We start from the raw sequence: 16475 nt of genomic DNA, 5'->3' as shown, positions 1-16475 counted from the left end.
AAAACAATATAAAAACAGTTACATAGAAACTAGTAATTAATGAAAATGAGTCAAATTAACTGTTAAAGGTTAGTACTATTAGTGGACCAGCAGCACGCACAATCATGTGTGCTTACAGACTGTATCCCTTGCAGACTGTATTGATATATATTGATGTATAATGTAGGAACCAGAATATTGATAACAGAAAGAAATGGGGGGAGGGAGGTTTTTGGGGTTGGTGCACTAATTGTAAGTGTATCTTGTGTTTTTTATGTTGATTTAATAAAAATAATAATAATTTTTAAAAAAAACAACCGATACAGATAATAAAAAACCGATACCGATAATTTCCGATATTACATTTTAACGCATTTATCGGCCAATAGTATCGGCAGGCCGATATTATCGGACATCCCTAGTTTCAGCATAAGATGCCTTTTTACCTGCACACTGCCTCCCGCTGTTTTTGACATCTACAAAGCAATTAGCTACCGGCTGCCACCTACTGATATGGAAGAGTATTACACGGTTACTCTGCCGACACTCAACATCAACACATCATTTGCAGACTATAATTACTGGTTTGCAAAAAATATTTCTAACCCAAATAGGTGAAATTAGATAATCTCCCACGGCACACCAGACTGTATATCTCACGGCACACTAGTGTGCCGCGGCACAGTGGTTGAAAAACACTGGTGTAGTTAATATTGTGACATTGTTGTATTGTTCACATACAGAAATGGGGGCCAAAGCCAAATCATTTTAGTGAGTTATTGACCTTTTTTGCTTTTAACAACTGTATGGAATACAAGTCAATAAGGTTCGCAAACTACTTTAATATTGATTGTTTTCCTTTTTATTGATAACAAAATGAAATATAATCCCCCCCCCCCCCCCCCCCCCAATATAATCCTCATCAATTAACTAAATCAGGGGTGTCAAACTCAATTTAGATCTGGGGCTACGTGGAGAAAAATCTACTCCCAAGTGGGCCAGACTGGCAAAATCACGGCACAGTAACTTAAAAATAAAGACAACTTCAAATTGTTTTCTTTGTTTAAAAATAGAACAAGCACATTCTGAAAATGTACAAATCATAATGTTGTTGGGGGCTTTTCACACTTACATGTTGCGGTTAATAATTTATTTGTCGTTATTTATATTTTCTGAATAAAGCATGTAATAATGTTCATCAGTCAACTCATTGGTGTTAATTTTCAATACATCAAGATAAAAATATTATATCAAAATCAAATTACAGGATGTTATTTATGCAGTTTGATGATTTTCCTCGACTGATGTACTAACATCATGTGTATGTACATATTGTACATATGTAGCATCATCTGCAAAGATACAAATAATTGCTATTGCGATTTCCAGTGGACACATTTCTTTCATTCAAAAATTTCAGGTTGATTTTTACATGTAGCAAATTCGTCCCGCGGTCCGGATAAAACATGTTCGCAGGCCTGATGCGGCCCTCGGGCCGTACGTTAGACACGTCTGAACTAAATGCATAGTCATGAGTCACAAGCCCATTAGATTCAAGTAAAAAGTATCGGGCTTGCATTTATTCAGTATCTAATCGATAGCCAAATTTTCAGTATCGCCTCCCCCCCAACTCCTCATGCAAAACTCGCTGCTAGACATCCCCAGGCCACGCCCACTTATAACCACCCGCACTGACACATACTTGCATGCATTATTCCAGAAGATGGAAATATTCGTGGTAAAAACCTCTTAAGGGGCAGGAAAGGAAACATAATTATTATTTCATTCAATTAAGAACAGCATTTCCTGGCCATGTTCCGTTTGCATGAACCACCTCCACGTGTTGTGTAAAATTGCATTGGCACATTTTAGTAGTTATTAAAACATACAAAGAATGTCAGATTCAGCTTGAATTATACACATCAATGCTGTTTTGGGGATTTTAAACTTTTAATGGCCAGCATGTTTTCATAATTCTTTTTTTATTTTTCAATCTATGAAATACATTTATATAATATTTGTATTAGGATTTTTAAACATTTTATTATTAATATTTTTTCCCTAGTGTCCCATGCACACTCCAAGTCCTGTGAACCATTTGTGGCCGACATCCCAAGTGTGTCGACCAATAGTGCATTGTAGAAATATAATTAAACAAAAAAAAGAAGAAAAAATTTAAAAAATAAAATAAAAAAAAAGCTAAATTACAATAATAAAAGGCTAAAATTTTGTTACGGATAGTAATATTATACTTCCATATCCCAGGTTTATTGTCAAACAGTACTTAGTAGGAAGAAAAAAAAGGTTTTGAAAATTTGTCACCCATATATCCCAGGTTTACTGCCCAACAGTAATTGTAGAATCAAAATTAAACAAAAAAAGAGTAAAGACACAATGTAATGAGAACAAGCTTAACATGTGTTATGAATAATACACGTTGTCAACCATAACACAAAACCAACAGTTTGTTTAATGTTGTTCAAGCCTTTTTTTCTGCATAAGATAAAAGTGAACTTTAAAATGGCATTTTGTTCCAAAGGTTAAAAAAATAGCAGTTTTTGTAGTATATCTTCACTTCTATGTGCATGTATAATTTCATGCCCAGTTTGCACAACCAAACAATATTTTATAAAACCGTATTTTCAATCGGACATTTTAGTGTAGTATTGCCATTTCACGAAGAGATGTCTTAAAAACAACTACCCTATAGCTGTGGTCCTCTAACTTTTTTCAGCAAGTACCACCTCAGAAAACACTTGGCTCTCCCAAGTATCACCCACCATTAAAATACAGTAGCATAGTAGGCCTAAATATTCATTGAAAACAAGGCAGATGTTTTATTTAGCAAGTAATATTTTTGGCCACTGTAACATTACACAGTTTGAACAGTAACACTGTGTTTGAATATTTCATTGATTATTTGGCAGATCACTAAACAGAGTCCGTGTACAACTAGTGGTATATGTACCCCAGTTGGGGAATCCCTGTCCTATGGCAAATTTCACCTGTATTCATTCAGCAAAACCAAAATGGTTGTAAATTCCAAAGTAAAATAAGTAGTGTTGTAATTAGCACAAGACAAAAACACAAGACAGTGGGCTGATACTTTATTTACATGCTGCAGGATGTGAGAAGCCATTGCCAGTGAACATTGTGTCATGACTGCGACTTAAAACAGAAGACAGGACACATGGCTTTATTGGTATGCCTAAGATCCCTACATGCTTTAATTACTGGACTACCAAGCATTAAGTGGAAAATGTGTCATTCAACATCTACTGACCTAGCGCACAAATAATCAGAGAGAGAATGAACAGGTTCATTAAATTATTGGAATATGATTAAATCATTGAGCAAATAGAAAATGTATGATATAGTAAGAAAAAAGCGGTAAAATATTATAGTTTACAATAATTATTCACATTCAAAGGCTTTACATCTCAATACATACACAACATGGCCCCTGAACATGACTTCAATCCAAATAAGATTCATATATTAGAATTTAAATAACACAGAATGAACTAGAGGCTAAACAATAGCCGTCTAATAACCTTATACAAGAATAAAAATACAAAAACTGTATCCTAATATCATTGCATTACTTGCTTCAGATTTTTAATAATACATTATCTGTACATCACAGTTCTCGTCAGTTACAAGCCAGGTAGAGTGTTCCATACACAAGGTAACCGACTGCCATCTATTTATGATTCAGACATATTCTCACTGTGGAGGAAAGCACTTTTTGGAGTGTTTCCTCCTACTTTGTAGACAGATACAGCAATTTCATCGGTTATTTGGATCAGATAGATATCCTTTCACGCCGAGCCCTGGGCCTCCAGGGTCCTATTTACCTATATATTCCAGTCACACACTGCACACACAGACTCAGCCAAAGGACCTGAAGGTAATCTGTCAAAAATTAAAAGCATTATATAATGCAAACTGTTAAAAGGAGCATCAGATAAATCAATGGGTTTGATTTCTATTCGGTCAAATGTGTGAAAAAAAAAAAGTGAGCTAAAAAGAGGGAGAACTTGCGATTGCGTATATCTCTGTTGGTGAGGATTTTCTGTTCAGCATGGGGTGGTCAGCACATTGGATTTTGTATCTCAAACAGGATGCACTAAAGATGAGCAAACTATCCCACGAAAAGAAATTCACATCACAAAAGAAATAGCAGGTGAATAGAACAGAACAGCCAAATCATCCAGTAACTATGGTTGCCAATGCAGACAAAAAAAACAACACAATCCCACCTTTAAAGTTGAATAAACTACTGTATATCTCCAGTGCCCGAGGAGAGCGGAACAAGGCTGCGCTACACAACTGGCCATGCAGGAAAAGTAAGCAAGTTTATGATCAGGAAGTACAAGCTAGTGGTATGTTTACCCAGCTCCTGTTAGCTAAACCTCCTCTAACTGCTATGGAAGGCTCACACTTAACCAAAAAGTCCTTTAGACCCACGTCTCACTGCAGACTGGCACTCGGCTTGTCACACAGAGAAAAATCTGATTGGACCGCAATAAGCAAGTACCACTACCGTAGACTATGAAAAAAAAACTCAAATACTGTGGAAATATTTGGGCTCTTACAAAAATACATATAGGATTTGAGTTTGGTAAATGCATGAAGACTGACTCAAGCGTACAGTATCTGGTACAGCTATGGACTATATGCACTAGACAAGTAGCTGTCTACAGCTTGCACATAGGATGCAGGTTTGGGATATGGTTCAATTAGAGGTAAGCATAGACTCTGGGATTCACAGAAGCAATATTTAGCGTAATGCTATAACAAAGGAAACCAGTCCTTGGATTTGTTTGAACGAGCCCTGGCATTTCACCTTCCACATAGAATGTACAAATAAAAGCAGATGTGCTTGGTGGTACTCCTAACATCCACAGATGGAGAACTGCAACAGAAGCCTCACACAGAGCACAACGGACGAGCAAAGCAACCCTGAATCCAAAGTTGTATTTTTCCTCATGGTTCTACTCGGTAAAACAAACAAGGTCTAGATGCCAGCGTCTGTAGAGAACAGTTTGTTTACACTGTGGTGATGAAGGGCACTAAAGAGGGTGTTACTCTGCTCAGTGATTGGCCTCAAAGCTAAAGAGGAGTGGCCACAGGAGGAAGTGTGCTCCTATAGTCCAGGATTTTGGTGTCTTTGATAGATCTTTCGCCACACTTCCTGGATCTTCTTGCACCATCTGTCAGCATTTCCGCTAGGGTCCATCAAATAGTATGTTCGGTTAGGCTGCGACAGGACAATGAAAGGGTGAGGGGGGGAAAACATTAGAAGTATAAAGACAATCACACTGCAAGGAGGTATAGACTTAAGTAGTAGTTGTGTACCGTGTGAACAAAGAAGGTTTTGAAGTTCTTGGCCTCAGGGCGTAGTTCTAGTGACCAAGGGATTTCTCCTTTCAGGACCTTGTTGACAGGATCTACATAGTACAGGTGTGGTCCTTCAGTGAGAAGCAGCTGTCTCCGTCGGGCAAACAGACCCTGCAATTGAAACGGATTCATTGCGTTTAAGTAGGAAAGTGACAAAGGCTATCATTACTGGATTACTTATCCAATCCATAGCATTGTCTGACATTTACTGTACACTACAAAGCAGGACAAATTACATTTACTGTACACTACAAGGCAAAACAGGTAAACGACTTGGTAGCCATACACACCTTTCGTTTGTCCACTGGACCCATTTTTAAAATCAGGTTATTTTCAACAAACTGGTGCCTGTGTAAAAATAACAGAATAACAGTATTTAATTTTTTCAAATTCTTGTGCATGGACAGGGTTTTAATGCAAAACACCAGATTAATAGTAGATAGGCGTGGGTAAAGGTTTACCAGGGGTTTCCAGAGGTTTGTTTGTCCAGCAACAACTGCTTCTCCTCATCCGTGAACTGCAAGTCCAGCTCAAAGGAGTTGTTGTCCAGGTCGTGGATGTACTGCTCAATGTTGCTGCTGGACCTTTGCGGAGGCGTCGATTCGTGGGGCGACAGGGAGTGTGATGAGCTTGACTGGGCCACCTGTATGTTGCTGAACTGGCTCAGGAGGTCGTCGTACTACATGGAAAAATGACACAGGTGATGTTTTCGGCTTCTCACTTGCGGTTTTAAGTGCAGGGGGGAAAAAAGCAACCCGAGCCGCCACACATCATAAACAAAGACTAGATGTTCGACATCCATCAATCAAAGTCTGTAGTATACTACAGAACTAGGGTTGGGTATTGGCAAGGACTTCACGATATGGCAAACCTGGGCGATAAATCGATTTTATCAATACATTTGAGTTTTTTGTTACAAATGTTTTAAAAAATAAAAAATATTTTTCTCTTCTTGCTCCCGCATATTTTTTGCCCCCAGGAGCTTCCGTAGCTTCCGCCTTCCCCCTTATTTCCTTAGGAAGATTCACACACACAACACAACATGACTAATGCTAACAAAAAAGAGAGCGAGACGTTTGTTGAAGAACAGTGCTGTCATTGGTTCGGTTCGGCGGCAACAGGCGTGGAACAGATGCCTGCAAACTGCTAAGTTTGTTTGAAAAAGGCAGCAGCACAACACATTCATTCCAGCATCTTAAACAGAAGCATCCAGCCGTGTGGGGGAAATGCAACTTTTTACAAGCTGATTAAGAACATAAACAAACTTCCGCTAAAAAAGGCTTACTGTAGTGGAATCTTTTACACAAGGTACCATCCATGTATGATGAGAAAGAAGCACAGTAGATAAAGCGGTTGCTCTACATGTTGCTAAAGACGTGGTGTCCAAACAGTGGGAAAAGACTGCGTTTATCTACTTACTAAACTACAGAGACCTCTTAATACTATATTTTTATTTACAGAAGTATTTTATTCAATACAGGTTTTTTTTCTTCTAATACGAAGCTCTATATTGAATATCGCCATTTGATTAGGACAATGCATTGTGAGCAAAAGCATCACAGTAAATATGCTAGAATTATCTACAATAGCTAAATTTCATTAGTTTAGTATATTGAAAATTATTTTATACCAAGTACAATTTACGCCTGTTAAAACTTTTTTTTTTTTTAAATTCATAAAGATTCTAATTCTGCTAAGAGTAAGATTTAGTGTATGAAGTACATTAGTTTTTGATAAATCAAAAACAAACTTGTTTTGAATTATCGGTAATTTGTTTCTTTAGAAAGTAGAGGAATACATTTGAAAAAAATCTTAAATCACATTTTTGGAGAAAAAAAATCACAGATTTTATTTTTAGGCATTCTCGCCCAGGCCTATGGTACGTATTGCGATAATCTTGAGTCAAGATACGATACAGTATTGCACAATTCTACATAGTTCAGTGATACATTTTAAATGTAGCTTGAAAAAGTTATTTATGTACCGTACACTACATGACAGTAATAATTAATGGGAAAAACTAACAAAAAACATTTAATTCAAATGTTCCATTTCCATTTATTGCAATTACAGAGAAAGTAGATCAAGTTTCTTGCTACTTTAATATAAAAAAAATGCTCTCTACTTCCTATCGGTCTGTCTTCCTAACTCCTTGTACTGTCTTGCTTACCACTAACCCCTCACAGCGAGGTAGCAGTAAAGCGACACTCTGCAGAGCGGAGGTCCGGAAATTGTCCTCAAGTTTTAAAATCCATATTAAAGAGATAAAAAATCGCTATTACCGTATTTCCTTGAATAGCCGCAGGGGCGCTAATAAATTTAAAACCTCTTCTCACTCCTGCGGTTACCAAAACCATGCGGAATGAGCAAGCATGCTCTAATTATTTTAAAACCTCTTCTCACTCCGGCGCATACCTTATCATGAAAAGCACATTTAATAAAAAAAAACGTTATTATGATCTTACCTTTACTTGTAAATGGGTCCATGTGCAGCTGCTTCTGATCAAAGGCAGTCTTTCTCATCTTTCTTCAATTTTAAAAGTCTCTGGAGATATTCCTTTAATTATTACCTCCTGCTTCGATTGAAAGTCCAGTTTAGAAAACGGTTTTATTTTAGATATGTAATCCTCCATGGTAAAAGTGCAAGCAAACAATTGCTGCATGCTTGCTGCTTGTTGTCTTCTTCTGCAGTACCTGTCTCCTGCAGTACTGGTAGTCGCAAGAAGGATCACTAGCGCCCTCTACCACCAGGAGGCGGGAGTCATTTAATGACTCATATTTGACCCGGCGGAAGTGCCAAGCATGCGCTAATTATTTTGCGAAACAAATTTGACCCGGCTGTAATTCTAGGCAGGCGAATACTATATTCCCGGCGCCAATTCAAGGAAATACGGTATATCATTACAAAAAGTATTGTGATGTACTGCCATAGTGGTGTTTTTTCCCCACCCCTACATGGAACTGTTATAGAAAACCTCAATAAGTCAATCTTACATTTCCATAGCAGTCCTCATCATCCTCAGACATTGCTGGCAGGTAGGGTGTGAGTTTTGGGGGTGTCTGCAGGTGCAGGTCTCCCCAAGAGATGTTGTCGAAAAAGGGGTGTTGTTTCAAAGGGTCGTAGCCTCCCATCTCTTCGCACCCAAGACGGTTTGAGGGGTCCAGTGACTGACAAAGAGAAATTACAAATTTAAATAAAAAATTTTTTTTTATACTATGCTCGACTACGCCATCACATAACTTACCAAAAGCTGTTTGACAAGATCCTTGGCTCTCGGGAAGAATTTCTCAGGAAATTCATACTCCAGCTTTATTATCTTCTGGAATATTAAGTACTCATTTCTATGACGAGAAACATATTAAAAATATTTATTAGAGGGATCGCACGGCACATTTAATCATATTTTTTATGAACATGTGGTTGCTTCCTTTTGTGTCCAGTTACCATGGCCACAAAGAAGAAGTGTCAGTTTGACTTGCAGTCAAACAGCCAAGTAATTGTGTTCGCTGAATGTATTATTGTTTACAAACCCTTTCTGTTTGAACGACATGCTTCTTGGCTGGTTTTGTCACCACAACAACTGGCACTTAACACTGATAAGTAGTCGACAACACGCTACAGTGCTGCTTACTCGAGGGAGTGAGTACACATTCAATCTACTATGGGGCTTTACAAAATGGGATTGATGTTTCGAATGAGGTCTGTTTGCTTAACAAGTCCACCACACTCAAAGTTCAATACAACACGGTCCAATATATAATGCGATGCACTATATAACGCCATCGTGCCGAGGACCCTGAATTTGCGCAATTTTTCACCAAATTGTCACGTATTTACAAACTTACTGTCATGACCCTTTGTCATGTCCTGTGTTGGTTTACGCTACATGACAGTTACACATCTTCATTGCTACATTTAAACTTTCTTGTGGTTTGCTGCTGGCCACCCTTTGAGTTACAGTAAGCGTCACACTAAGCTAATGCCCTGTATTTTTTGTGCCCAAGCATTCTTACCTGCAAGCTCCTCCCTGCCGTCCTTTGCATCCTGGGAGACACAACCTTCGCAGACATGCGACCAGTTCGTAACACTTACACAGTAAATCTTTATGAAAGTCTCCAAAAAGATGGGTAAAAAAAAACAACTTAATAAAATAAGAAAATATCAACTCAGTGATGTCTAAACATATTGGTGGATAGTGCCTGCCACATTCTGTGACATGGGAACACAATCCACCTTTCACGTCACGTCACGTGGGGTCACTATCCACCAAGCAGATTTAGGCAGCCAAGCGACAGCACACAACTTTTTCGAAAAGAAATAGATAAAAAATAAGGATTTTAAATAACGCGCTCTGTATTTTAAGGACCCCCAATGACCGCGTTATATCTAACTTTGAGTGTACTTGTAAAATTAGTTGCGGTTTTATCTTTAATAATAACTTTTTTCGTTGTCATGACCAACAGTTGTGTGCAAAAAGTAAAACAGGGTACTTACCCAGCTCTGAATGGTGGTAATCCAGCCACCAATTGATAGATAATACATCCCAATGCCCAGAGGTCAGAGCTAAAAATAAATAAATATTATAGTTAAAAAAACAGACCAAATGTTATAGCTTGCATACAATATACCAAAAATTATCCAAAAAGACACCTATAGTCAGTTAAACATTGTCATTAGTGGCTGCGGCTGTGGGCAACCTGGGGATGCATTAAAAAAATACTCCACAAGGTGCCAGTAGCTGCATTTGAAGTATCGTAAGGAGTCAGTATCTCGCAGCTTTATCTGGCTTTGGATGCGCTTGTCAGCCGTTAGTGTGAACCTTGTGCGTGTTACACTTGCCGTACTGTTGTTTACAGTGAATGGTCATTAGCGCTATTACAGCATTGATCCTGTTGCTGCTGTGTTGTGCAATACACTTATTAATAAATGACCATGTGGTCAAAGAAAGCTACCTTTTCATTTCCTTTTTCTCATGTACCTTAAATTATTATTAGAGTTAAAAAAAAATAGTTATTACATATAATTTCGGAAAAAACTTTCTTGCTTCTAATGAACAACCTGTAATCCTTGCAGTTCAAACTTTAGGTAAATAATTGCCCATGCATTAATTAGAGCAAATATGATCATTTATAAATAAACACACATAACAAAAAGATTACTTTAGTCCCATTAAATAGAGAGTCAGTTACCTTTTGCAGGCGGATTTCTCCGTTAGCAGCTCTGGAGAAACATACTGTGCTGTTCCAACAAAAGAATTGGCTCTTGCTGCAAAACAAGTGAAGTGAAACATTTATGACACTTGACAGGCATGTCATTTAATGCACTGAAAGGTAGAAACAAAATAGGTTTGTACCTTGCTTACTGTCCGATGATAATTGTTTTGCTGTCCCAAAATCTGTTATCTGAATGTGCATGTCTTCACTCAAAAGAATATTCTCTGGTTTAAGATCTCTGAAAAATAAAAAGTTGGTCATAACTTCTATTTAAGTTCATTTAAGGGCCAGGCACGTGGTGTAGGGCCGTTAAATACTCACCGATGGATTATCCCCTTATTGTGCAAGTATTCTAGAGCACTAACAATTTCTGCTGAATAGAATCTAGTGCAGGTCTCATCAAATGAACCGATTTTACGAATGTATTTGAGGAGTTCACCATTCTTTGCGTAGCTGAGCCCAAAATCTAAGAAATGCTAGTTAAGGATAGGAACTATTAAAAAGAAGGTCAAACAGAACCAGTGTTTCTCATACATTTATTTATATATATTTATATAAACGGTGGGCCGTCACGTAAAAAGGTCGGTGTAAGCAGCAGATGACCAATCACAAATAAGCAGCTGCTAAACGCAGGAGGGTAGGCTTGCAGATAAGACATCACTGAATGCATAAGTTTCATGAAATAATTGCCACATAGTTAATAAAATACTCACTGCAGTGTTTCCTGCTAAATAATTTGTCGACCCGCCACAAATAGATTTGGCGCTATGTGTTCGCCCAAGCTCAAACACATTATAACGCATCTGGTCTGCTAGATAATAAGAAGACGGAGTGGGGGGTGATCATTAGTGTTGCCAACTTAGCAACTGTGCTGTTATTTAGCAAGTAATTAGAGCCCTACAGACATACTATCATAATCTAGTGGAGACTTTTCAAAATTCTAAAATGAAAGCACGTAACGTTCTTCCCTGCGAGCACCAGGTGCTGCTGTGGGTACCTGCCCCATCTAAATGCACTCACACTCTTGTGACTTAAAAAAAACGAGTGACAGAAGAAAAGTTTGTTTGTAGTTCTAATAGGGATGTAACAAACGATATTAATGATAACTGCGGTAAAACTCCCAATTGTTAGTATTACTGTTTTAAATTTAAATTATCGGGAAACCGTGACAGATAACTGCATTTTGATAGACTCACAGACTAACTGGCGCCAGCTCGCTAGCTTAAATGCTAACATGAAAACAAGAGTCTTAACGTCTTTCCCCATTGAAAGGGGCTGTTTGCAATTTGGTCAGTTACATTTTTGAAGCAAAAAATATAACAAGAACACCATTGGCTAGCTTATGTTACCATTAGTGGTAAGCAGGTAGGATATAATGCTTAAAAAAAACATTGCAAAATTGGCGCTCTCTCGACATCTTGTTGCAAACAAACCCTTTAAGAAACAACATACCCCAATCTAAACGTATATAAACACATTGCTGTCTGAGCAACTAAGATATTAAGTTGTGTACATTGAAGCTACAAGCCGTGCGCTCTTAGGAGTGATCGTTCTCTACTCAGAGGAATACAAGACAAAGTTGTTTTGAGGAACTCTGAACAGAGTAAGACGCTACATAGCCTGCCAGAAATGATTACAGATTTTAATTGTTTGTACAAACTCATTTTTAAAACAACAAAAGCTTAGCCATTAAAACAGATGAATGATAAATAGATGTCTGTAGTTTTTTGTCATTCAAAATATTTCAGTCAGTGTGTAAGTACTTTTTGAGCACATTCAACAATAACAGGATAACAACTGTGATCATTTCGGTCCCGATAACCGTGATATGTAATTTTCATATTGTTACATCCTTAACTTCTAAACATGTCTTGATTTTAATGCTTTTTTCTCACTTTTTGCAAATGTGTTACGGCCAATTGTGTAAATTTGACAATTATGACATCACGCGCACCATCCTACACAACATATAGATTACCATCATGTGGAAAAACACTGAGAAAGCACATACATCTACATGATAATATTTCGAATTAAAGAACAACTCAAAAAGGATACACAACTTCTCATCGTCTTGAAATGTGAAGTAGAGTTTGACGAAAAATGGGTGCTCGAGATTCGACATCAAATCTCTTTCTCTTTTCACATACTGGGCTTTGTTCTGCTTCATAATGTGCCGCTTCTCTAGTATCTTAACTGTAACAGAAAGAAAGTAGATGAACACACCTGCTTGGAAATTGAAACAGGGTATTATTAATACTTAATTAATATTAATACTTACTTGCATATTCTTTGCCAGTTATCTGCTCTCTTGCCAGGACAACCTTGAAGAAAAATAGAGTGTCAATTGAAGAGGATGACTCATCCAAGTACATTAATGAAAGGAATGCTAGCATGTAGCAACGACTACCAAGGTGTAATTAAAAAGTAAAGAGGAATGCATGATATATACCGTCGAAAAGGAGCCCTCTCCCAGTATTTTGCCAAATTTGAAGTCCTCTGGTTTTTTCTTGCGGGGCTGAGGGGCCTGAGCCACCTTCTGCGCGCGGAGGTTTGAGCCCTGGCTGCTGGCTGACGCTCCTACAGCACGTGCCTCTGAGGGCGAGCCCTCCATGCCGGGGCAGTGGCTGCTGCTGCTGCTGCTTGCGCCTGGGATAGCGAGTGGCGAGCAGGAGTCAGCGTGGTTCCTTACCATTGATGGATGCGAGCGGGAACAAATGACAACGCTGGGCTGAATAGGCACAACATCATACTGGAACAAGAAGAGTAGGAAGAGAAAACAGTCAACGGGGTGATTAAACACACTGAAAACCACACATGTGGATTCAATTGTGCATCTTGACTTAACAGTCATGGTTCACATAGACCTGCAAATGCTGTACTGTACATTACAAGCCAATAGTAGTAGGCGATGGCAACATGTAAATAAACACCGAGGGCATCGGTGTTTATGTGACATACATTTGACAGACTGTACACTTTGTCAGAGAAGTTAGTTTAGTTTAGTCTTTATATGAAGGGACAATGCACAGAAACATTAAGATCAAAGACATATGTTCTGCACCAGATTATAGCTAAATAGCTCATTTCCATCCGTAGTCCCTGGCTACCTAATTAAAGAGATACAAAAAACATGCAATAAAATAATAACAATAAGTAGAGGCATAAGCACTAGAAAAGCACAAAGATCTCCCATTACTGTTTTGACAATGGCATACTAGCGCTGGACAGGATGATCTGTTCAGTGTTTGTATGGAAACGGTAGCAGAGTCGATAGCTTCCACTAGTTTTCCAGTGTTTAAGTTGTCATATAAACTTTAAGCAAAAACATTAGTTTTTGAATATGCTGTGTTTTTCTATCTCCCCTGTTGCCAAAAGAGATCACCACCTGATGTTAACAAATATCCTTCCATTGGATAGTTCCTGCATGGGTGATCATGTTTCAGCTAGTTAGTTAACCCCAACTCAAGCATCATAAGGAGATTGCCGACAACTACTAAAATGGGGTTGAGAACTGTCCAACTCATTATTAAAAAGTGGAAGGACAGTAGGGTAATTGACACAAGATCTTGCCGAAAAATGAATGCAACTCTGGACAAAAATAAATGTGACATTGCAGAAACGTGTGTCAAGTAACATGTGCCACAATCAGAGCTAAAGACAAACTCAATTAAAGTTAACATGAAACCAAAAAGACTGAAAAGAAACAGAGAATATGCATCTTATTGGACAAGGATCCTGATCACAATTTGCATAATACTAATTCAGAGCAGCTATCACCATTTAGACTAGAGGAACAAAGTCTAGAAACGAAAGCAGAAATCGAAAAAAGCAGCAGCTCTTGGGCCTAGTGTTAAATTTTTTAAAGAGGAGTTCATATGACAGGTGAACATTGATGGCACATTTCTGTATTTACAGGCATACTGGTGCAAAATCCACCCATAATTATTTTGCACCCAGAGACAACAAACAGTGAGGGGTTGTAAATTCCAATGGGTTGTTTGGAGCTTCAGTAATTTAGCCTTTTGAGTGACAACAACATGACACCACTACGGGTGCGTTCACGCTGGTCGTCCAGTTACTCTGGTCTGGACCAGAAATAAAGTAAATCTGGTTTGCGTTCATGCTGGTATTTTGGTCAGCGGACCAATTAATAATCTCAGTTAAACGGATGCATAAAGACACGCCTCTATTGGACAGGGTATGACAGACCGATAGATACTTCATTGATTTTGTAGGAAATTCAAGTGACGTCTGTACATGCCTACTCATAGGACTTTCCTTTCTTTGCCAGACCTGAGATGTAATGAAGAGAATATAAAATTGCAAAAGACATCATGAAAGTTACTAGAAATGTTGTGCGGTGTTCACTTTAGAGCACATTTCTGACAACGTAACCGATCTGTCATGAGTAACACAACCACTTGGAAAAGGGAGAGGTATATTTGTCGCTTCTGGCTTTGCATTTAACTTTGATTTTCACACATTGTGTTGCTATGGATTGCCAGGTTACGGTCGCACTTGGTGACATGATAGCCAGTGTTTTGGCCAGGGTTCACTCCCCCCCACCCCCTAACTCAAGACTATAATCTGCCGGTAGTCTGACTGAGACCCATCTCTCAGGCGGTCTCGGCCCTGGCCTCGTTTGGTCTGGTCCTTTAGGTCCCTGGTCTACATTCACACCTTGATCAAAGGAACTGGAGAGCAGATGGGCTGTAGTCCGTTTAGCCGGACCCAAAATGACAAGTGTGAACGCACCCTAATACTCATTATTAGTCAGTTCTGTTGGCCTAGCTTTATCTCATTCACAACCAAGGTGTGGCCATTTAGCCGGTCTTCACAGGAATAGTTGTCTGTTGGCGATGTCCCTTGATCCGCTGCTATGATCCAAAGCGTAACGGTTGCTAGTAGGATCCAGACATCAATAACACGCCGAGGACGCATCCCGGCTTCATCAGGCCTATGCCAACTTTCTTTGCTAACTAACGCTAAAGCTAACGTTAGCCACCTCGTCAAGCCACACTGACTGCGAGTTACAAACTTGCGCTACAAATTAGCTTAACGGCAGGTTGCAGACAGGCAACTTGAAGCGGTTTACTATTTTCACTTAAGCGTCGCTCGTCAGTTGAGAGCGAATTGGTTGTCGTGTACCTGCACCAAACAGCGGGTTGACAGCCACTGTTAAAGCTAAAAAGAATGACCTAAACATAGGTGAAACACTAGCTAGCAGTAGCATCACTCGAAAGCGCGAACCTGTTTAGCTAGCATTAGCCACACCGACTAATAAACTATAGCACCAATAACAGTCTCATGTAGGTTATGAAGCAACACCAACCCCCTCATATGTAATATATATACATGTTGGCACAAATGTTAATTAAACTAAATGATTCTAGCACATTTTAGGTGAAGTTAGCTCAAATTAGCGTGCTAACGTTGCTATTTGCGGCTAGCACCGCTCTTCACATGAAGGCCCGTCCTAACTATTTGTTGTCAAACAGCCGCCACACGCCACATTTCCTGCACCGGCTTCGTAGTGTGCTTCGTCTTCAAGTTCTAACACTCACCAGCTGACTTGTAGCTCTTGCCATGGGAGATTTCCGCGAGTATTTATTTGGAATAAAATAATTAGAGAAGCTCCGGTAATGGCTGCCTCTGCGCCTTCATTTTCGAGCTGTGACGTCGTTCCACAACAATGTTACCGCAGGACGGCAGAGGAGAGTCCCGCTGTGTCCGCCCCCTCGCCACACTTACAACCGACACAACTTTATCTTACTGGGAGGCTCCGTCAAATGACTAAAATAAGTAGTTTTGATTCAATAAACGTTTTAGACACATATCTACTTTTATTTTTTTATGTTACAAGATGTTGCGTTCAC

The 16475-nt window shown here is 38.9% G+C and overlaps 1 protein-coding gene across 2 annotated transcripts; it reads right to left on the bottom strand.

Moving 5' to 3' along the window:
* Positions 1-3073: 3073 nt before the first annotated feature.
* Positions 3074-16353, bottom strand: pdpk1b (3-phosphoinositide dependent protein kinase 1b). 2 transcript variants are annotated; one of them, XM_062055933.1, is made up of 14 exons: positions 16164-16353; positions 13049-13348; positions 12878-12920; positions 12655-12792; positions 10918-11062; positions 10737-10834; positions 10573-10648; positions 9878-9946; positions 8628-8724; positions 8377-8550; positions 5844-6061; positions 5673-5730; positions 5341-5493; positions 3074-5242 (listed from the first exon to the last, which is right to left on the bottom strand). In XM_062055933.1, exons 1-14 carry the CDS (start codon positions 16185-16187, stop codon positions 5129-5131), a joined length of 1707 nt encoding a protein of 568 aa, XP_061911917.1. In that variant the 5' UTR covers positions 16188-16353; the 3' UTR covers positions 3074-5128. The 2 variants fall into 2 exon arrangements, with proteins under 2 accessions (XP_061911917.1, XP_061911918.1); XM_062055934.1 differs by lacking the exon at positions 16164-16353 and adding an exon at positions 15355-15381.
* Between the last annotated feature and the right edge of the window lie 122 nt (positions 16354-16475).

Source organism: Entelurus aequoreus, linkage group LG08 (genome assembly GCF_033978785.1).
Source record: "Entelurus aequoreus isolate RoL-2023_Sb linkage group LG08, RoL_Eaeq_v1.1, whole genome shotgun sequence".
NCBI lineage: Eukaryota > Metazoa > Chordata > Actinopteri > Syngnathiformes > Syngnathidae > Entelurus > Entelurus aequoreus.
This window is presented reverse-complemented; position numbering and strand designations above follow the sequence as displayed.

Excerpts from the sequence above, each read along its gene's own strand:
- pdpk1b (XM_062055933.1), bottom strand. The coding sequence starts at position 16,187 with ATGGCAAGAGCTACAAGTCAGCTG. Across the intron at positions 12,921-13,048 it reads GAGAGGGCTCCTTTTCGACG|GTTGTCCTGGCAAGAGAGCA; the intron begins GTATATATCATG and ends TTTTTCTTCAAG. Across the intron at positions 8,725-9,877 it reads TTACCACCATTCAGAGCTGG|AAATGAGTACTTAATATTCC; the intron begins GTAAGTACCCTG and ends TTCTCGTCATAG.